Here is a 21,418-nt window from a genome sequence, read left to right on the forward strand (position 1 = left end):
TTTGGCCTGAGCAGCATCATCACATGATGATCCGAAAAACATTTCCTCTAATGTCCATTGAAGGCGGGAGGAGAAGGGGATGACAGAGGATGAGATGGTTGGATGGCATCACCGACTCAATGGACATAAGTTTGAGTAAACTCCAGGAGTTGGTGATGGACAAGGAGGCCCGGCGTGCTACAGTCCATGGGGTCGAAAAGAGTCGGACACAACTGAGCGACTGAATTGAACTGACCTGAACTGGACATGCACGAATCCTCCAGCCTGGAGGAGCCCCAATTGGCTCTAAGCCTGAACCTGTGGCCTCTCTAGTGTGTTAAGTTCCTAAACAGAAAAGGCTAAGATGCACACAGGTGGATGCCACCTTAGGATGCTCTGAAAACAGAGACGTTTCCTGCTCATAATCAGAGATGGACGTTCAGTTCAGTTCAGTCGCTGAGTCATGTCCAACTCCTTGCGACCCCGTGAACTGCAGCACGCCAGGCCTCCCTGTCCATCACCAACTCCCAGAGTTTACTCAAACTCATGTCCATTGAGTCGGTGATGCCATCCAACCATCTCATCCTCTGTCATCCCCTTCTCCTCCTGCCTTCAATCTTTCCCAGCGTCAGGGTCTTTTCCAATGAGTCAGTTCTCTGCATCGGGTGGCCAAAGTATTGGCATTTCAGCTTCAGCACCAGTCCTTCCAATGAATATTCAGGGTTGGACTGGATATGAATCTTAGGATGTCTTAATTTTTATTCATAAGTCCTATCAGCAAAAAACTGTTAAGTTGGGATTCGATGTGGATCATCCACAAGATCTATTCTGTGTATGAATCCTTGGGAGGTACAGACACACGAATGTGAGTGTCTCCTCCAGGAAGGGCTAGGGGAGGGAATTCCCTGTGGTCCAGGGGTTAGGACTTGGCTCTTTCATTGCTGTGGCCCAGCTTCAGTCCTTGGTCAGGAACTTAGATCCCAAAAGCCTTGCAGTGTGGCTGAAGAAAAAAAAAAAAGGAATAGGTACAAGAGTTGCTCAATGGTGGTGTGAGGAACCAGACACCATAAGGAGTTCACTGACAAGCAGAAAAAGTACTTTTTCTGCTTTTCCCAGTCATGGGAGGGATCATGCTACATATGGTTCCCTCAGACTTGAAGGCGGTTCTAGTACAAGGTCTGAGGCAGGGAAGACAAGCCTTCCCCACAGATGCGTCCTGTGTTGTTGAGTTTGTCCCAAGAGCCTGGCCTAATCTTTGCATGTTGATACAAAAAAAAAAAAAAAAAAAAAAGAGGTTTATAGTAATCTGGACTCTTCCTGGGCTCTGCTCCAGTTGTTCTGTGGATGCTGTGGCAAGTTTGCCCCAGGGATTCTGTTTTTTGATCATACATAAGAGAGGTATGTTAAGGCTCCCATCGGCGATGATCTGAATCAGGGGGAGGAGGATTTTCTGAGACTTCAAAAAATAACCCCTCAGGTGTCTTTCAGCTGCCAGTTCCATTTGCAGGGTAGGTCCCTCTGCACACCCCGGGGCTTTGACTCAGGGAAAGGAGGCTCATCTGATGATGGTCCCAAAGGAGCAGGTTCGGGCTGGGACTCAGGAAGGAGCTGATGATGGTCAGAAAGGCCCACTGCTGAGTGGTTTTAATAAACCAAAGCAAATCAAGTTCATGTCCCCTCGAGCCTCCTAAGCTCCCAGATTTTCAAATCTGCCTTCTCCCTATTTTCTGTCATGTTCTCTTACAATCAGGTATTCTTACTTTAAGGCAAATGTGCATTTTCCCTCCTTTTTAATTTATTGCTATTTTGGGGGGCTCCAAAATCACTGCAGATGGTGACTGCAGCCATTAAATTAAAATACACTTGCTCCTTGGAAGAAAAGTTATGATCAAGCTAGACAGCATATTAAAAAGCAGAGACATTACTTTGCCAACAAAGGTCCGTCTAGTCAAGGCTATGGTTTTTCCAGTTGTCGTGTATGGATGTGAGAGTTGGACTATAAAGAAAGCTGAGCACCAAAGAACTGATGCTTTTGAACTGTGGTGTTGGAGAAGACTCTTGAAAGTCCCCTGGACTGCAAAGAGATCCAATCAGTCCATCCTAAAGGAGATCAGTCCTGAGTATTCATTGGAAGGATGGATGTTGAAGCTGAAACTCCAATACTTTGGCCACCTGATGCAAAGAATTGACTCATTTGAAAAGACCCTGATGCTGGGAAAGATTGAAGGCAGGAGGAAAAGGGGACAACAGACGATGAGACAGTTGGATGGCATCACCGACTCGATGGACATGAGTTTGAGTAAACTCTGGGTGTTGGTGATGGACAGGGAGGCCTGGAGTACTGCAGTCCATGGGGTCACAAAAAATCGGACATGACTGAGTGACTGAACTGAACTGAACTGAGTTTGCCTTCCCTCTTGTTTTTTGTGTGCCGTGCTAAGTCACTTCAGTCATGTCCTACTCTTTGCGACCTTATGGACTATTCCCCAGCAGGCTCCTCAGTCCATGGGATTCTCCAAGCAAGAATCCTAGAGTGAGTTGCCATGCCCTTCTCCAGGGGATTTTCCCAACCCAGGGATAGAACCTGCGTCTCTTGTGTCTGCTGCATTGGCAGGCAGGTTCTTTACCCCTAGCACCACCTGGGAAGCAACTTTAAACTTCTTTCTGAGGGTTTCCATGTTCTGAGATGGTTAAGATGGATGGTAGGCATGGTGGAGTCAGATCTGCCCTGGATGCGAGCTGAGCAAGCTAACCCAGCCCTGTTCTGTGGGCACCCACAGGAGACATGAGACCCCCGGATCAGAGTCCAAGGGTCTCTGAGCTCACAGCTCATCAAGAAGCCCCCTAGGTCTCATCCACCCAGAGGATTCTATGCAGACAGGGAGCTTGTATCCCAGGTGAAGGATGCCCAGCTTGGGGAACTCATCACTCGCTATTACAGTGAACGGAAGCCAGGCTGCTCTTGTCTGGAGGGAGGTGAGACCTCACTCCTAGAGGTTGCTCACTGCAAACAAACCCCCGAGAAATGGCCCTGGAAAAGATTTGACCGTGCTCTGAGTCCTCCGTGTCCCCACAACGATGTGTGGGCACGTGCAGGGCGGGGGCGGGGGCCCCCCGCACACAGGAAAGCCCTGTGGTTCTTCCGCAGTTGTTGACGACCCCCTCTAGGAAGTCGGAGCAAGTACAGGGAACTGCTAGGGGCTGACGTCTGCCTTGGAAGGTTCGGGGTGGATGGTCGTCCGCTGTTTCTTAACCAGAGAGAACACTGGCTCGTCCAGCAGCCCTTTCGGTTTGGATTATCTGCAGGTGTTTTTGTTCATAGCTTCTTGGTTCTTTGGGAACAGAGGACTTCTGGTCTTGTGTTTATTTGGGGTCTGGATGTTTTATCTGGAGAGCCGTGAGTTTGTTTTTGTTTCTAGATGGTTTACCTTCTAAGCCCCCTCTTGAAAATGTTTAGGCACATGTTGAAGCTCATGCAAACTGGCAATTCCCCACGGCAGTGTCTTAATCCAGCTAAGTCTCCTGTGTCCACCCGTTCTCGGGGCAACTCCACCACTGATGATGGGCTCAGAGGTTGACGCTCCCGGAGGCAGGTGTCACCAATCAAGTCTAGAAGGTCCTGTGAGACCAGTTCTCCTGTCTACCTTGCCTATAGAACTGTCAGTCTTTTTCCTAGGGGTCTGGGGAAAATGTTTAATCCCCAAAAAATAAACATGTGAGAAACTCTGAAGAGCTTGGTTCAGGACATCTTCAGACACCTAGCGGATGTGTCTGGGGTCTGCCCCAGAGCGGGGTTCCCAGTGGCCCTCCCATGCTTCAAGGTCGGTCTCTACCAAGAAGCCCATGTCCATTTTCAGCCATTTCTTTCTCCCGATGGGCAAGGACCCCTGCTGGAGAGGATCCAACCCCGCCCTCAGGTCTGGGCACACAGTATGACCCTTCTCACAGATAGCATGGACTGGTTTTGGGGGAGCGAGCCTCTCCCCGGGCCCAGGGTCCCCCCACGTCCAAACGGATGTGGACTCTGCCGTCTCGCAGCCCCCTCCCACCCAGACGGTCTGGCCAGGGCACCGACGGGCGGTGGGAGTTCCTCTTGGTTCACACTCAGGGGCCTGCTGGCTCCCAAAGGCCTTCCCCCGCCCCTCAAGCCCTCTCATGTGTCCTCATTCTCCCCAGAGACGGGCAGGTGCCTCTCCCGGGCCAAGGCCTCACCCCCGGCCCAGCTGTCCTGCAGCAAGGCGGGCGGTGTGGAGAGCTGCTCCCTTGCCTGCCCCGGCCACACACTCTTCACACCAGGTAACCGAGGCTGTCCCAGGGAGGGGGCGGCGGGGAGGGGGGCAGGGCTGCGTCCCCCGGGATCCAGCCCCCACTCCCTGCTGCTCTCTGGGAAAGGACCCCGACAGAGGACCCCCGGCCCTGGTCACTGAGTGGTCCTGGGCAGCTGTCCAAAAGCACAGTGGACTCGTTCCTGCCCAGACACTTAGCCCTTGGTCGTGGAGCAGGAATGAACAGACATAAGGGTCAGTCCCCACCGTCCTCGTATTCAGTGATGCCCCTGAGGCCCCTAGGATCTGGGGTGCTGGGAGAGAGGGGCACCCAGGCCCCTCACCACTGGCCTCTCCACAGACTCAGACAACAGCTACAGCCTGAGCTGCGGTGTTCCCAGCCTGCAGGGCAAGGCGCTCCAGAAACGCAACGGCACAAGCTCCAGCGCGGGGCCCAGCTGCTCAGGTAGAGTCCCCGGCCTGTCCAGCCGTAGCTCACCTGCATGCCCAGCCCGCCCGCGTGACCCGGCACCAGCAGGGGGAGCGGAGGGGCGTGGCCCGCGAAGGTCTCCCGACCTGGCGCCTGCCCCATATGGCTCAGGGTGCTGGGGAGCTCAGAGCAGGCCAGGACCCAGAAGTGGCCAGGCTGCAGGCCGAGGCCCAGCCCAGGGCCCCTGCACCACCAAAGGGCCTGTCCGCCTCTGAGGCTCTGGGCCACGCATCCAGAGTCGTTCTGTGACCCTAAAGTGAGTGCTGTGAACCTGTGGATCTCAGATTCCGTTTCAGGGAAGTGAGTCACATGTGCTGTGACCATGAGATTGTAAAAGCTCCCGGAGTCGGGGCTCCACTGGGAGACCCCAGCCCAGGAGTACCAGAAACACGCACGCTCTTGGCCTCCGGGGCGCAGCCAGCTCCCCGCAGCCGGAGGTGATGCTTTGGCAGCTCTCCCTGTTTGGGATGCCAGACTTAATGACATGTCTGATTCACACGCCGTGTAACGCTAAGCTGCCATGACTCCAGGAGTCTTTACCGTGGGCTCTGTGAGTTGCTCTCGGAAGGAGGCAGTGGCTCTGAGCATCTGTGTCCTTCCCAGTCGCCTCTCTCACATGCTCCCCTCTCCCGCGTGTGCTGCCCCTTTTCCCAAAAGCACGAGTCACGTAAACTCGCTCTGGTGATGAGGGAGAAGGCAGGAAGCTTGCCTTTCTTCCTCCTCAGACCTCTGGCTGGCTGACCCCGGCTGGAGCTTGGCCCCGCCGTCCACACTCACACTTTTTCAGAGAGAGACATCAGGCCACAGAGGTCCCCACCTCCAGCTCCCAGGGGATGTGGCCCCCCCGGCGGGTCCCCTCACCCTCAGGCCCTCCCCCTCTGCCATGCCTGGCCCCCACCACCCCCCTGCCCACGGGAGAGGCCACCACTGGGTGTGGGCTTTCCCCAGGTGCCCCTGCCACCCTCATCAGGCAGAAGGCACGCTTCAAGATCCGAGATGCCAAGTGCCACCTCCGGCCCCGAAGCCAGGAGCCAGCCAAGGAGGCCCCGAGGCAGCTGCTGCTGGGTGAGTGGGCCATCCCAGTGCCAGCCCACGTGGTGGGCAGTGGGGCCCCCAGAGCCCCCCTGGTGCCCCGCAGACCGTGGTGGTGTCCCTGGGGATGAAAGCCAGCGTTCCAGCAGAAGAGCATCCCCGGGGCCCCTCTCTCCACCTCACCCCAGGGTTCAGTGAGCTTCCCCCAGAGCGAGGCTTTCTGCCAGCTCGTGTCCAACTGGAAAGAGCCCCAGGGCTCCCTCAGCGGCCCTTTCTTGAATGAGGGCGGCCAAGAAGGGCGTTCCGGGTGGGGGACCTCCATGGGGAAAGCCAGGGAGCAGGACCAAAAGAAAGCAGGCCAGCTCTGTTTGCTGAAACCTGACAAAGCTGGGCGCTCGGCAGGCCTAACCTGGGCCAGGTCGCCCTGAGCTGGGGTTGCACAGCCTCACTAAGGGAGACGCCCCAGGGGCCCCGAGGGCAGCGGTGTGAGGGCCTCGTTGGGGCGGGTACAGGGCTCCATCCCCCCGGGCCCATCCTGAGACCCTGGCCTTCTCCAGCCTGTGTGCCCATCTAAGCCTGGACTCTTAGGCAAAGGGGACCCCTGCTCCCCGCCCCCTGCCACCTTTGCCACAGTGGCCCCTTCCTTGTCCAGAAAACTGCCACATGACCTTTGTGACCCTCAAGTGTGACTCCTCCAAGAAGAGGCGCCGTGGCCGGAAGTCTCCATCCAAGGAGGTGACCCACATCACGGCCGAGTTCGAGGTGGAGACAAAGGTGGAAGAGGCCTCAGGTGGGTGAGGGGGTCCCCTCGCGAGGTGCTGAGAGCCTCCGCAAGGACGGCGGACGGGGAGGGCAGGCGGGAGTCCGCTGGGCCTGAAGCCAGGCTTCCACTCCAGCCACGATGGCTCCCGATGTGGAGGCTAGCCGGGCAGGCGGGGGAGCTGGCCGGGGCCAGTGGGGCCTCAAAGCAGCTGCGCAGACCAGGGTGGAGGAGGAGGCCGGGGCTGCAGCAGGAGCAGGCCTGGGGCTGTAGGGAGGGCCGCGCCACCTCTCCCCTCCCCCCGTCCTCACCCGGGCCAGGCAGGTCCTCCCCAGGACCACGAACCCGGCACCAGTCTCTCCCAGGTTCCAGAAGGGGCCTTGTGGGCTGGACTGTGTTTCTCATTTCCCTCCGCGCTGTGAATGAGTGTCGAGCTGTGACAGAGGAGCGGAGGTCTGTCAGCAAGTGTGTGCAGGGCATGCCTGGCCCTGGACGCTGCAGAAACAGGGGACAGACCCTGGTCCCCACGCTGGCGGCACCACCAGTCATGGAGGGGGCAGGGAGGGGGCACACACACCCCCAGGGCCAAGGGAGATGCTGGACGGTGGGCACATGAGAACCAATGGGGTGCAGCGCTCAGGCCCCTCCCCAAGAGAGGGGCCCCAGGACCCCCCCAGACTCAGTGCCATCCGGACCAGGACCTGAAATCACAGTTCACCAAGTGGAAGCGGGTGGCAGGGGTGGTGTTCAGGCAGAGGGAGTAGAAGAGGCCCAGGGCAGAGAGAGCGGGGTGCATTCAGGAGACGGGGCGCGGGGAAGGGCGGCCAGAAGGCGGAGTTCACGGCGAGTCTGAGTGCGGGGCATCAAGGCTAGCAAGGCACGGGGCTCCAGGCCACGAGGAGCCCCGGGTTCAAGGTCGGAGGGCTGTAACGCTGTGCTGGAGACAGAGGCAGCCTCACGGGTGTTGGCATGGCTGGAGGGGCTCCCATGAGGGTGCTGTGCCTGGGGAGGGGAGACGCATCGCGGTGGCAGAAGCCCACCCGCTTCTCAGATCTGCCTCGGGCCTCGAACCGCTCACACCTCTCAGAGCCTGGGTCCCCAGCCTGTCAGACGTTCCAGCACCCCGCCTCCGCCGCGCCCCTCTCCAGCGCTGCTGCTGCTGCTGCTGCAGGAGAGCGCCCCGAGCAGAGGCCTGGCCGCCCAGCATCTGGTGGAGGGGGGCACGTGGTGGCGGAGGCCTCTCCCGGGGGAGGTGGCGAGCCTGGGTCTCGCCCGCCCCTGCAGACACCTGCGAGGCCGACTGCGTGCGGAGGCGAGCGGAGCAGAGCCTGCAGGCCGCCATCAAGACCCTGCGGAAGTCCCTGAGCCGGCAGCACTTCTCCGTGCAGGTCGCGGGCACCGAGTACGAGCTGGCCCAGCGGCCGGCCAAGGCGCTAGAGGGCCCGGGGACGTGCGGCCCCGGCCACACGCCGCAGGACAGCAGATGCGGTGAGTCCCTGCCCACAGCGCCACCTGCGGTCTGCCTCTGTCCATCCAGCCCAGGTCACAGCCCACGGGGGAGACAGACACGTTGGGAGGGGATGGGGGACAAGGAGGCCCCCCAAGGAGAAGCACTTAGAGTGATGGCTGTATTAGATAGCACCCCCCCTGCCGGTGCCGGGAGGGTAGGCAGGATGAGCAAGGTCAGCAAGGCCCCCGCTGAGGGGCATGGAGGATGTGGGACCAGTGTGAGTGGCTAGAGGAGGCTTCCTGGAGGAGGCGCGTGGGAGCCAAGGGCAGAGGAGGAGCCGGGCAAAGATGCCCGTGAGGCTGAGGGTTTCCCAGGGGGGTAGCCATGCTGCAAGGAGAAGGGGGCACCCAGCCACAGCAGGGCCCGGGACAGTGCGGCCAGGTCTCATGAAAGAGGCTGGTGACCAGTGCCTCTAGTGACATGTGCCCCAGAACTGGCGCATCAAGTTGGGGACGGTTTTAGAGCCACCCGCAGGGGGCTAGGAGGCGAACCCAGCAAGAGTCCTTGTTCTAGCGGGGTCCACGGTTACGTGGGGAAGAAGGCAGGCAGCCTGCAGGCAAACACACCCTCAGGACAGAAGAGGGCCTGGCCGGCCTGGGGCGGCCCTGGGCACTGTGGGATGATGCCCTGGACCACACTGAGTGGGCACAGCCTCACCCGCCTTCAGCTGCAGGAAGGCTGAGGTGGGGGGCGGTGGAGGAGGAGGGGAGACCTGGCGAGAGATGACGGGGCCTGGCAGCAGGGGCAGCAGGAGAGGCGGACGCGGGAGAGAGAACCAGAGAGCACGCTTTGGAGGGGGAGGTGGTGGAGAAGAAGGCTTCCAGGACAGCTCCAGGGGCGTGGGCCACCTGGGCAGAGGGGCCATGGTTTTCTGATCTGGGGGAACTTGGGGGAGAGGGGTCAGAGGAGGTCGGGTTCCAGGTGTCCCAGCTAGCTTGAGAAGCTCGTGAGTCACCCTCACGGAGGTGCTGACTAGCGTGGAGCCACATTCCCAGAGCAGACGGCGTAGACTAGGCCAGAGATGCAGGAGCTGGGGAGAAGGCAGGATCCGGGCAGCGGGGGGCGGACAGGGCAGGAGGCAGAGTGCCGCCCCGCGACCCAGCGAGAGGGCGGGGGACTGGCGGTGCCATCCTTCATGCGTTTTTAATAAATTACTCCGAAACTGTTTCAAACTTGCAGAAGCGTTAACAGACAGAACAAAGAACGTCCACGTTTGCTTCATCCAGAGTCCCCCGTTATGGAGCACTTGCTCCATAATGCTTTCATGTGTGTGTGTGGGTGTGGGTGTGTGTGTGTGCAGGCTCGTGTGTGTGTGTTTTATAAAGCCATGAGTTCATACCAGCACCTCCGATTCAATACTTTGGGTTTCTTTCTAACCTTGTTTTTTTATGTCCATGTTTCTGAACATCTTGTTCAGGGAGACGTCCACCTCCCTTCCTCCTTATCTTCCCAACCTGTTTCCTTGTCTGCTCGTCAGTGTGCTTACGTGATCCGTGCCGCCAGCTTCCCCGGGCTCTCCTCAGTCCAGCATCTCTGGACCTTCAGTCCCCCGGGGCCCCGTCACTCCCCCAGCTCCTCTGCTCTGCCCCCCACGGCCTCGGGTAGCAGCGCCCACACCGGGATGGAGAGGGGCGGGCAGGGGGGCTTCGTCTGGATGAAGTGACTGCAGCGCGTCCCGGAGGCAGGTGGTCCACGGGCGAGGAGTCGGGGCTGGAGGGCAACGTGCGGAGGCCCCTCACCAGAGGGCTGAGCGGAGGGGTCTGGGAGGGCCCTAAGCAGCAGCAGCCAGGAGAAGGCGTGAGACCAGAGTCCTCCCTGAAGACCACCGCCTGACTCCTGCCCCCAAACCACCTCTTCTGGGAAGGGTCTGGGCCCCAGGGACAAGAGCTGTGCCCTCTGTGGAAGGACAGAGCCTGGGCTCAGGGTGCCAGGAGATGGACAGCCGGACCAGCTGGCCCCCACTCCGCACCTCGGCCCCCAGCAGTCTCTCCACTTTGCCCCCCGCAGTGGCCTGTGGGCCTGGCACCTACTTCAGCGGAGAGCCCAGCCAGTGTGTGCCGTGCCCGTCGGGGACCTACCAGGACCGGGTTGGCCAGCTCAGCTGCACACCGTGCCCCAGCAGCGACGGGCTTGGCCTGGCTGGTGCCCGCAACGTATCCGAGTGCGGAGGTGATTAGGGGCCAACCCTCGGAGGAGGGCGGGGCGGGGGGGCGGGTACCTCCTGCCTGCACTGAGGTTCCTAAAGCCGAGCCCCGGGGGGGCGTCAGCGCAGCTGTGCTCACAGAGCGCCTTGAAGACCCGCAGCGTGCGTGCAGGGTGGTGAGCAGGCGCTGAGCTGCACTCGGTAGGTTTCCAAACCGCCCTGAGCTGGTCGAAAGGACTTTACAGCTGATCACGTGCTCACAGGGCAGCTGGTAGCGGAGGCTCTCGTGCTTTATGGGTCACCAAACACGTGAGCCCTCGTGAAGCACCCATCAGGGCCAAGATGCTTTGTGGAGTGTGGCCAGATACCGGGCAAGAACTGTGCCCCAAACAGAGAACTTCACAGTTTGCCCTGAAGGTGGTTGGGAGAGCTCTTTCTCAACTTACCAACCAGTTTGGTTTGCAAAGAGCTTTTCCATTTACTACCCACATTAACTCATCTGTGAATGGGCTCCTCACCTTCCCCCCATCAGCCTCCCTTCCCAGGCCATGTGGGGATTACCCAAGAGAATGGGGGAGGAAGGGTCTCCCTTAGGGCAGTGGTAACCTCCAGCCTTCTCGGGACAGAAGGGATCAGATCCGAGTCCCTGCAGGCCGGCTTGCTGCCCCCGGCCCAGCCCCTTGCAGGAGTGTGGTCTCTGCCCCAGAGAGGCCCCTGGTGGTGGTGGTGGTTTAGTCGCTGAGTAGTGTCTGACTCTTGCGGCCCCATGGACAGCAGGCTCCTCTGTCCATGGGATTCTCCAGGTGAGAGTACTGGAGTGGGTTGCCATTTCCTTCTCCAAGGGATCTTCCCAACTCAGGATCTCCTGCATTGCAGACAGATTCTTTACCAACTGAGCCACGGGGAGAGGCCCCTGGGGGAGCAGCAAATTCCAGGGTCTGGGCTGAGAAGGCCCTAAGCACACGTCTTGCTCGGCACCAGGACACCCTCCACATCCTGACTCTTTGCTGGAGTGTGTCGTCCCCTCCCTTTGTCCTAGCTGTGCCCTAAGGACCTCACAGACCCCCTGCCTCTGCTCAGACCCAGCCAGGCAGATAGACTGGGGAGCGTCAATTCAGTGCAGTTCAGTTCAGTCGCTCAGTCGTGTCCAACTCTTTGCGACCCCAGGGACTGCAGCACACCAGGCCTCCCTGTCCATCGCCAACTCCAGGAATTTACTCAAACCCATGTCCATTGAGTCGGTGTTGCCATCCAACCATCTCATGTTCTGTCATCCCCTTCTCCTCCTGCCTTCAATCTTTCCCAGCATCAGGGTCTTTTCCAAGGGAGCTGCCCCTGCTCCCACATGAAGACACAGCCTGGCCTGCCCCCCAGGCAGAAGCCCCTGAAATAAATGACCTCCCACTTCCACCCGTGGGGTCCACCCTTCCCAGCTCTACAACAGGGGCACTTCTCGTCCCGCAGCCCTCCCAGCAGATAGAAGGAGAGACGCCAGGCCTGGCCAAGGCCACACCGTGCATTCCTCCCCCTCCCCAGGCCTGGTTGCCTGCTGCCTGCTGCCTGCAGCCGTTCCTGGGCAGCTGAGGGCTGAGCAGAGGGCAGGGCCCGAGAGAGGCGCCCCTCCCCCAGCCTGAGCCCTGACCTCTGACTTCCAGGCCAGTGCTCTCCAGGGTCCTTCTCCACCGACGGCTTCAGGCCCTGCCAGGCCTGCCCCGTAGGCACCTACCAGCCTGAACCTGGGCGCACGGGCTGCTTCCCCTGCGGAGGGGGCCTGCTCACCAAGCACGAGGGCTCCGCCTCCTTCCAAGACTGTGAGGCCAAAGGTGAGGACTCTCCCCCTACCCTGCCCCAAACCCCTCTGCTCAGGGACAGTTTCTCTGGACGCCCCTCCCTCCCTGCCCCTCACTCCCTGTCGTGGCAAGTGTCCAAGGTCAGGAGAGGAGCCTGGAGCCCACAAGCAGGGGACTTTGGCGACCAACTCTGTGCTGCACACGAGGACGGGGACAGCAGGGGGCCAATCCACGCCTGCCCGAGAGTCTGAGAGGGTCAGGCAGACACAGCAGCTCCAGTCTGGAGCTCTGGGCCCCCAGCTGCCTATCCCTCAAGGCCCTGGGCTTGCGCTGTGCTGGGAGGACGTTGGGAGGGGCGGAAGTGCAGGGAGGCGGAGGGCAGAGTGGTAAGGTCAGAGGTCAGGGATCAGAGGTCTTCGGTGCTGCCGCAGCCAGGTCTCCAACACTCCACCCCCACCCGGGGCTGGCTGCTGGCGGGCAGCCCTGCCAGCCGCTGACGGCCCAACACAGACCCTGAATCCTCCCAGCTGGCTCTCCAGCCCCCAAACCCCCACAGCTCCTGCCAGGGGTCCTGGCCTGTGCTCTCAGCATCCCCCGGAAGTGTGTCTGGACCCCGCTTCCTCCCCTCTCATCCTCTCTGAATCCGCACCGGCCAGTCAGACGGTCACCCCAGTGCCCTCGGCCTGCGCTCCCAGCCGGGTGCCCGCAGAATCCCTGTGCTTGGAGCCCCAGTCAGTTCTCGGTGGCGCGGCCCCCTGGAGCGCTCTTTCTGCTCCTCCTTGGCCTGTGCCCCAGGCCCGCCCCCACCCCAGGACAGCCGGCCTGCCCCTGCCCCCGGGAGAGCCAGCCCGCCGCCCCCCCACCCCCGGGAGAGCCAGCCCGTCCCAGCCCCCAGGCCCTCGCTCCTGAGCCTGGATAAACCCGAGAGCCCGCTTTAAGTAGCATCTCTTCACGGATGACCCCAGCTTGTCTCCAGTCCAGCCTGTCCCTGAACTCAGCTCTGCCCTCCTGCCCACGACAGCTCCACACTGTGTCTAACAAGCCCCTCAGAGTCCACGAGCCCAGGCCCCCTGCGGTGCACGGCGGCCCTTCCTGCCAGGTCTCCAGGGAACCTCGGCGTCACCCTGAGTCCTCTTTCCCTCTCCCCCCACCCCCAAGTCTGTCTGCAACCTTTGCAGCTCTAGCTTCTAAACAGAGCCAGACTGTTCCAGCTTCTAAACTGACCCAGGCCGCCACCAGCTCCCGATGGCCCTGACCCATCCTGCCCGGGCCTCCGCCCCAGCCCTTACCCAGCTCCCCCAGAGCCTGCTCCCAATGCAGCAGCCCAGGGCATGGGGAGGCTCCAGGTGGTCTTGCTCGCTCAGAGGAAAGCCCAGGCCTCACCGTGACCCCCGACCTCTGCTCCAGCCACACCCTCTGTCCGGGCCAGCTCCACACTCCTCAGGTCCCCACACCAGAACCGTCAGTACCATCATCCCTGGCCTCCCTCCACGTGCAGCCCCAAGCGGAGGGTCAGACGGGCACAGCCTGAGTAGGGAGCTAGCTGGCCCTGGGGCAGGACTCCATCTGCCTGGCTCGCTGAGACCACCGTGGTCCCCAGAGCACCCTGCACGGTCGTGGGTAGGGTCCAGGAACAGAGGGTCAGCCTGTTCAGGGCCTGGGCATGGGTGGGAGGTGGTCACCCAGAGGTGGGGAAGGGCCTTGGACTCTGCTGAGTCAGCCACGGCGGGCAGGGAGCCCCAGGGAGAATGCCCACCCCGCCTCATCCCCCACAGTGCACTGCTCTCCCGGCCACCACTACACCACCACCACCCACCGCTGCATCCGCTGCCCCGTCGGCACCTACCAGCCCGAGTTCGGCCAGAACCACTGCATCACCTGTCCGGGCAACACCAGCACGGACTTCGACGGCTCCACCAACGTCACACACTGCAAAAGTGAGCGCTGCTCTTCCCACGGGGCGGGGGGCGGGGGAGTGGGGGCTGCCCGGAGGGGACTGGGGACAGGGTGTAGGGGCAGGCTGAGCCGTGACCTCTCGGTGTGTCCTCAGGGAGACTGGTGACCCCTCCCTACCCCATCACATCCGCACAGCGCGCGGTGGGGTGCCCGGGTGTGGAGGGTCAGACGGCCTGGGCACCGCCAAGCAGCCTGATTGCACTGTTTGTGGGTGCCCGTGCCTCACCCATGCCCAGCCAGGCCCCGGCTCCAGGCTCCAGTCTGTGGGGGGAAAAGCCCTAGCCCAGCCAGGGAGGCTTGGGAGCAGCTGCCCGAGGGGACCCTGCAGCTCTGAAGGCTGCCCAGGGGCACAGACCAGAGGAGCCGAGCGATGGGAAGTGAGGTGCTCGGTGTGTACAGGGTCCGGGCGCGATGGGGAGACGAGATGGCCGCGCTGTGTCTGTAAGAGGCTCTGTTTCAGCCATGAGCAGCGTGGGCAGCAGAAGCCAGTTGCAAACAGGCCACACCCTAGTCTCAAACCAGCACATCATTCAGGCCTGACCCAGAAGACGCTGTCTTTAGGGATTTCTGACTCACTTTTCAGAGTCCTTTGGGGCCTATTTTCCGGTATTGCACCTTTTCTCCGATCAGTTTCCGGCCCTTCCAGTTTACCCCTTCTGGGGCTGCCGGTCACAGCCTAGAGGCCCGTGAAGGAGACTTACTCCTCGGGGAGGACGCTGTCCCCCGTGCCGGGGCTGCCCTCGCTGAGCACCCAGCCTCCCGGTGGCGCTCAGTAGAGGCAAGGTTTTAAATGTTTAAACGTCCTAATGTGGAAAAGTGGGCAAGTCAAGTCAGAGGGAAGTTTCTGGAATGATGAGGTGAAAATGACACATTTGCCAGAAATTAGGGTGTGAGGAGAAGAGTTTTAAATGAAAATATGTGAGATAATTACGTATGTTGAGTGTGCGCGTGCTAAGGCGCTTCAGTTGTGTCCCACTCTGCGACTCCGTGGACTGCAGCCCGCCGGGCTCCCCTGTCCGTGGGATTCTCCAGACAACAATACTGGGGTGGGTTGCCATTTCCTTCTCAAGGGGATCTTCCCGATCCAGGGATTGAACCCCCATCTCCTGCAGCTCCTGCTTTTCAGGCAGATTCTTTGCCACTGGGCCACCGGGGAAGCCTGTACATTTAGTATTCACACTCTTTTCTTGGCCTAACTTCCTTTTACGAGGTTAAGCTAGGAACCAGTTAGTTCATTCAAAGTCACGTTTGGCCTCTTGGCGGATGGATGCACGGCTTGGCTGAAATGGAAAAAGAAGGGAGGTGTGTCTCCTGCCCCTGCTGCTTGGCCTGCTGGCCCCTCAGCCCGCCTGCTCCATGAGGAGGGCCGCACTCAGCGCCTGGGGGCTCTCGGGATGCTGAGTGCAAAGGATGGGAGACGAGTCAGCGGAGAGAAAGCGAATGTCTGGGCACGGGTGGCCTTGGCTGAGATCCGGGAGGGGAGCAGGAGCCTGGCAGGGAGCTGACAGCTGCAGGGCCCAGAGCCCTCCAGGCGGGAGTCAAGGGCGCCAGGTGGGAGGCCAGGCTGAGGCCCAGCCTCGGAGCTGCAGGTGAGGCCCCCAAGGGCATCCAGGAAGGAGGGGGACAGCCAGGACGGGGTCCCTGAGGAAGGACCAGCCCAGGGCCTGGCCGGGGGAGGAGGGCCCAGGAGGGGACGGGGCACCTGCCGGCCCTCCCTCGGCCTTCACAGTGGCGCAGGACCAGCCGGCCTGACCAGGCCGCGGGCCGCGGTGCCCACAGACCAGCACTGTGGCGGCGAGCTCGGCGACTACACGGGCTACATCGAGTCCCCCAACTACCCCGGCGACTACCCGGCCAACGCCGAGTGCGTGTGGCACATCTCGCCGCCCCCCAAGCGCAGGATCCTCGTCGTGGTCCCCGAGATCTTCCTGCCCATCGAGGACGAGTGTGGGGACGTCCTGGTCATGAGGAAGAGCGGTATGTGCCCGTCCAGGCCCTCGCGTCCGACCCCGAGGGCTGGGCTTTCCAGCACGGCATGGAAAGGATTGGGAGAGCCTGGGGTGTGCCCTCCACGTGGGAACCGAGGACCTGCCAGACCCAGTCTCAACAGTGACCACCAGCCACTCTCCACCCCAGTTGTCCCCCGCACCCTGCCACACCACCGCCTAGGGTGAGCCCCAGGAGCACCTCTATCCCGCAGGGCCTTGCAGGGCCAGTGAAGGACCAGGCTGGGCACTCACACAGGGCCCACCCCCTCCCTCTGCAGCCGGCCGGCTTGCCACCCCATGGGGGCTCAGGGTGAGACTTCAGGTGGCAGGGCCAGCCCCTCAGTAGTGGGTGAACAGCAGTGCGTGCCCAGAGGCCACGGCTGCAGGAAGGGTGGGGGTCCTGAGTCCCCAGGGACCGGGTAGAACCCCCTCCCCACCAACAGCGTGTGCCTCAGCCGGTGGCAGGGGACCTCCCTGCCGTGGTAGGACCACAGTGCCCACCGGGAGCCAGCCCCAGGTCAGAACGTTAGAGAAGGAAGGGGACAGTGCGGTGCCTGCCCCCGGGGACCTGGGATGAGTCTGACGCACAGAGACTGGCCGGAGGAGCAGGAAAACGGGGGGACGGGGGTGCAGAGGCCTCATCCACTATGTGCTGTGTGGTTCTCGGGTGCCTGCATCACCTCTCCGGGTCGCTGATGAGCAGAAACGCCCACCACCCCATCTCTGCGTATGAAGGAGGCGTCGAGGCCAGGACGAGCGAGGCACCTACCTGGGCTCCTCCATCCAGTCAGAGCCCAGTCCGGGACCATCCCCACCCACTGCCCTCCCTGCCTCCCCCATTCCCAGCATCTCCCCCTCCACTGTGCGTCCCCAGGGCCGGGTTCTAGGGAGCCAGCCTCTCCCCACTCTCGAGAGCCTCAGGAGAGCTCCCCCGGGAGCAGGGAGGACTGGGCACCTTTGGCCAGCCCCAGGCACCCCAAGGGTTAGCCGACTCACCCTTGCTCATCCGCTCACCAGGCAGGGGGCTGACCCTTCCTCCCAGCCCCAGCTTTGTCCTGGGTGCAGGCGTGAGCCCTGTCCTTGAGGAGCAGGTGGCAGAGAGACAGTGACCAGCCTGTAGAAAGGGGCTGAAATACAATGTTCTCCAGAGCAGAGAGGAAACATGATGGGAGTGGAGCAGTCAGGAAGGCTTCCTGGAGGAGGGGGCACGGGCACTGGTCTCAGACGGACACAGGACCTCGGGGTGAGGGTAGGGAAGGGCATTTGAGGCAGAGGGGACATGCGCGGGGGCCGGACAGCTGGAGTGTTTGGGAGTCTGGGCGCTGCAGGTGCTGCCTAGCTGCCTGCTGGGGAGGCAGGCGGGCAGGGACAGGTGAGGCTGTGGATCGGGGGCAGCTCAACCGTGACGCGTCTCCGCCCCCAGCCTCACCCACATCCATCACCACCTATGAGACCTGCCAGACCTACGAGAGGCCCATCGCCTTCACCTCCCGTTCCCGGAAGCTCTGGATCCAGTTCAAATCCAATGAAGGCAACAGCGGCAAAGGGTTCCAAGTGCCCTACGTCACCTACGACGGTGAGTGTGGTCATCCTGCCCACCCAGCCTGGCCCTGGGGACCCAGACCGATCCCACATCACCGGCCTCAGGGAGCTCCAGCCGTCGGGGGGGGTGGGGTCCATCAGGACCCACGAGAGGTACGGGTGGTACCTGCGGGCCTCCACAGGAGGTGCTGCCCAAGCAGGGTTTGGGGGGCTGGAGGCAGTATTCTAGGGGGAGACTGGTGTGGGTGGGGAAGACAAAGCCCGCAGCGTGAAGCCCCGGAGGAGGGCAGAGGCTGACGGTGAGTGGGGGCAAGCGGGCCCTTCACCCTCCACCCCTGCCCTCACCTTCCTTCCTTCCCCTCTGCGGGTCTCGGGTTCCCATCCTGGCAGAGGACTACCAGCAGCTGATCGAAGACATCGTCCGCGACGGACGGCTCTACGCCTCAGAGAATCACCAGGAAATTTTGAAAGTGAGTGAGCTTCTCTCCGGGAGGTGATCCTGTAATCCTGGGATGATCAGGGGCACCTCTGCCCCCAGCCTGGACCCCAGCCCCAGGCTGACGTGAGGCGAGGAGAGCCGTCACAGGAGGAGAGAAGATGGCGGGCTCGGGTCGGGGGCCTTGTTTTCCCCATCTGTGAAATGGGGAGCATCCGACAGGGTGGTGTCTGACATCAGGAGACTCCTCCACCGCCCTCCCCATCCTGAGTACGTCCGGAGAAGCGGAGCCCTCTCAGTCATGCGGAGGGCTGTGGCCGTCCCACGGCGGGCGCTGGCCGAGTCAGGGTCTGGGTTCTCACCGTGCAGAGCCAGCCCCAGGGATCTGCTTGGGGTCTGGGGGTCTGGCCCCAGCCCAGCCCCTGGGCAGACAGCACCCCCTGCCTGGGAGCCGAGGGTGGCGTGGAGGACCAGAGCGGGGCCCCAACCCAGACTCCTGCTCCAGCTGCCTCCTCCTCCCAGCTGATGGCCCCAGGCAAGCCCTCTGAGCCCCGCCTGGAGCCTGAGAAACGGCGGCTCACAGAGCCTTCCCGCGCAGGCCTGGCGTGCTCCTGCACCCAGCAGGCAGTTTGTAAGCCAAGAGGTTTGACCCGTGCTGCCGTACCTGGACGAGACCTGGGGGTCTTGGAGCACGAAGCATCTTGTCTCCCTGCTCAGGCGCCCGTCTGTTGAGAGGGAAATGCAGGGTCCCTTGGCCTCCCCCTGCCTGCCCAGTTGACAGTACCTGACTCTCCTCCTCGTCCCAGCCCTCTGCCGTCAGCTCCAGAACCTGAGGTGTCCCCACCCCTGAGGCCCAGCCTGGTGTGGTCTCGCCTGCCTCCGCAGCGGCTCTCAGGCCTCCGCTCCCCATTCCCTGGCCATGGCCTCCCAGGAGCGTTCTTCCCACCTCTGCGTAGCGCACACCCTCCCATCTTGCGGCTCTCAGCTCAGCTGTCCTCTGGGCAGCCTGCTTGGCCTCCCTAGCCAGATCGCACTCGGAGGCCCCACGTGGTCCCCTTCTCGGCCAGCAAGTCTGCAGTTTATCACAGTTTCGTCCTGTTTTTGTTTGGTTCCCCCCAACTCCCCGCAAGGGCTTCCCACTCAGCCCTGTGTCCCTGGTGCCTGGCACTGTGCCCAGCCTGTGGGAGGAGCCCCGCCAGTGTTTCCTGAGGCGTGGGTGCGTGAGTGTGCGTGCGCACCCACACACTGGGACCAGTCAGACCCCAAGATGGCCACTGGAGACGACGAGCACGTGGGCCGGGAAGTACGCGGTGCGGTGGTTGCCGGTCACTGAGCGCGTCCTGCCAAGCCTGGGGTCCTCGGGGGGCCACAGCCAGCCTCAGGCCCGCCCTGAGGGTTCTCCTCCAAGCTGGCATCGCCCCACTTTACAGATGACCACCCTGGGCTTGGACAGGGCCGCACCTGGTGAATGACGGCGCCTGAGTGCAGGCCACCTGGACCCTCCAGGCAGGCCTGTGCCGAGCGCCCCTGGGCCGGGCTCCTGGCTCAGGACTGCACTTCATCATCCCTGAGACAGGAATCATCACCCTACACGGATGAAACATTCCTCGGCACAACAGAAGGGCCATCCCCAGGGTTGAGCTGGGGGAGATGGTGGGGGACTCTAGGGGGGACATTGGGGGGACTTAGGGGGCGACGTTGGGGGAACTTAGGGTACGACGCTGGGAGGACTGTAGCGGGGATGCTGGGGGGACCTAGGGAGTGACGCTGGGGGGACTGTAGGGGGGATACTGGGGGACTGTAGGGGGGACGTTGGGGGGACTTAGGGGGTGACGCTGGGGGGACTGTGGGGGGACGTTGGGGGGACTGTAGGGAGCAACAGTGGGGGGACTTAGGGAATGACGCTGGGGGAACTGTAGGGGGGACATTGGGGGGACTTGGGGGCGACACTGGGGGGACTGTAGGGGAGATGTTGGGGGTACTGTAGGGGGCAATGCTGGGGAGATTGTAGGGGGGACGTTGGGGAGACTATAGTGGGCAATGTTGAGGGGACTATAGGGGCGACACTGGGGGAACTTAGGGGGTGATGCTGGGGGGACTGTAAGGGGGACGCTGGGGGGACTTAGGGGGCGATAGTGGAGGGACTGTAGGGGGCGATGGTGAGGGGACTGTAGCGGGGGACATTGTGGGGACTGTCGGGGGAGATGGTGGGGGTTGGTTCAGCTCCAAATCCTCACTCTCCACTCCACATGCTCTTGTTTTCAGCATGGTCGGTTGTCTTGTTTTGTTTTTGAAGCATACCCGTTTAAGATAAAATGTCAGCGGGACTCCAAGAGTTAAAACCAGGAGACTATTAAAAAACCAATCAGGCTATTAACACTGCAACTCTGTATGGCAGATCCTGTAGGGTCCTGAAACCCACCAGCCAGCCCAGCTGCGTCTCTGCAGACACCCCCAGGCCCCTTCAGGGCCCTGGGCGTGGCAGAGGCAAGTGGCCAGGGCTCCCCCCGCCCCAGCCTGGCCACAGGCCCCTCACACTGGGCCTCGCCCTGTCTTGCAGGACAAGAAGCTGATCAAGGCCCTCTTTGACGTGCTGGCGCACCCCCAGAACTACTTCAAGTACACGGCCCAAGAGTCCAAGGAGATGTTTCCTCGCTCCTTCATCAAACTGCTGCGCTCCAAGGTGTCCCGGTTCCTGCGGCCCTACAAGTAACGCGGGGACGGCGGCCCTGCTTGGGTGCCGGCTGCCCGGGGAGGGGAGAGCCCTTCCACAGTCGAAGCTGAAGGCGGATCCGCAGGCACCCCCACACTGGCTTGGGAACCGCCGTGGCGCCTGCCCTTTGGGAATTGCCGACCAGCCCGTGGATGGCGAGACCAAGTCCAGGCCGAGACCCCAGCCCAGCTGCCCTCCTCCGACCCCGCCCTGGTGGGAGAACGTTGCTCAAGGCAGCCTTTCTGGCTCCCTCCCTTGTTCTGCCTGTTCCCTTCCAGAACACTGAGGGCGCCTGCTGCTCCCAGGCCGGCCCCAGCGGATGCCCACCGGGCAGGGACCTCAGCCACCAGCTGGGCAGGTCCCGGGCAGAGCGGGCCCCTGGAGAGCACGCGTGCCCTCTGCCTGGTGCTCTGGGGGAGAGAGCAGCCGTGGCTGCTGTGTCTCAGGGAGGCGGTCAGAGGCAGAATCTGGGACGGGAGGCCAGGCCGTGGAAGGAAGGGTGCGTGAAGGCTCGGCTGGGGGCTCCGATGAGCCGGGCTCGTGCCTGCGGAGCGTCACACCCGCAGGCGCCTCTGGGTCCCGGGGCCCAGGCCCTGGGCGAGGGTGTTGTCGGGGTCTCAGGACTCCCTGATGGGACTGAAGAGGGGAGCTGGGAGGGGAGAGTGTAGATGTGTGCTGCCCCAGGACAGAGCATCTAACTGAGGACTGTGTCCATGTAAATATAAATACAAAGATATATATACTTCTATCTGCGGGCGCGGAGGGAACTGCTCTTCAGTAACACTAAGTACGCATCGCCACTCCTCCTCCCGTG

General features: G+C 61.8%; 1 protein-coding gene across 2 annotated transcripts in view; it reads left to right on the plus strand.

Annotated features, from left to right (window-relative positions):
* Positions 1-21,212, plus strand: part of SCUBE1 (signal peptide, CUB domain and EGF like domain containing 1) — a 125,561-nt gene extending 104,349 nt beyond the window's left edge. For both annotated transcript variants that reach the window (XM_055566015.1, XM_055566016.1), the window contains 12 exons: positions 4,156-4,275; positions 4,606-4,710; positions 5,683-5,799; positions 6,419-6,556; positions 7,811-8,014; positions 10,044-10,205; positions 11,835-12,002; positions 13,745-13,906; positions 15,705-15,902; positions 17,337-17,489; positions 17,846-17,925; positions 20,452-21,212. In XM_055566015.1, the coding sequence (XP_055421990.1) occupies positions 4,156-4,275; positions 4,606-4,710; positions 5,683-5,799; positions 6,419-6,556; positions 7,811-8,014; positions 10,044-10,205; positions 11,835-12,002; positions 13,745-13,906; positions 15,705-15,902; positions 17,337-17,489; positions 17,846-17,925; positions 20,452-20,604 (1,760 nt within the window). In that variant the 3' untranslated portion in view covers positions 20,605-21,212. The remainder of the gene's footprint in view (positions 1-4,155; positions 4,276-4,605; positions 4,711-5,682; positions 5,800-6,418; positions 6,557-7,810; positions 8,015-10,043; positions 10,206-11,834; positions 12,003-13,744; positions 13,907-15,704; positions 15,903-17,336; positions 17,490-17,845; positions 17,926-20,451) is intronic.
* The last annotated feature ends 206 nt before the right edge of the window (positions 21,213-21,418 follow it).

Source organism: Bubalus kerabau, chromosome 1 (assembly GCF_029407905.1).
Source record: "Bubalus kerabau isolate K-KA32 ecotype Philippines breed swamp buffalo chromosome 1, PCC_UOA_SB_1v2, whole genome shotgun sequence".
NCBI lineage: Eukaryota > Metazoa > Chordata > Mammalia > Artiodactyla > Bovidae > Bubalus > Bubalus kerabau.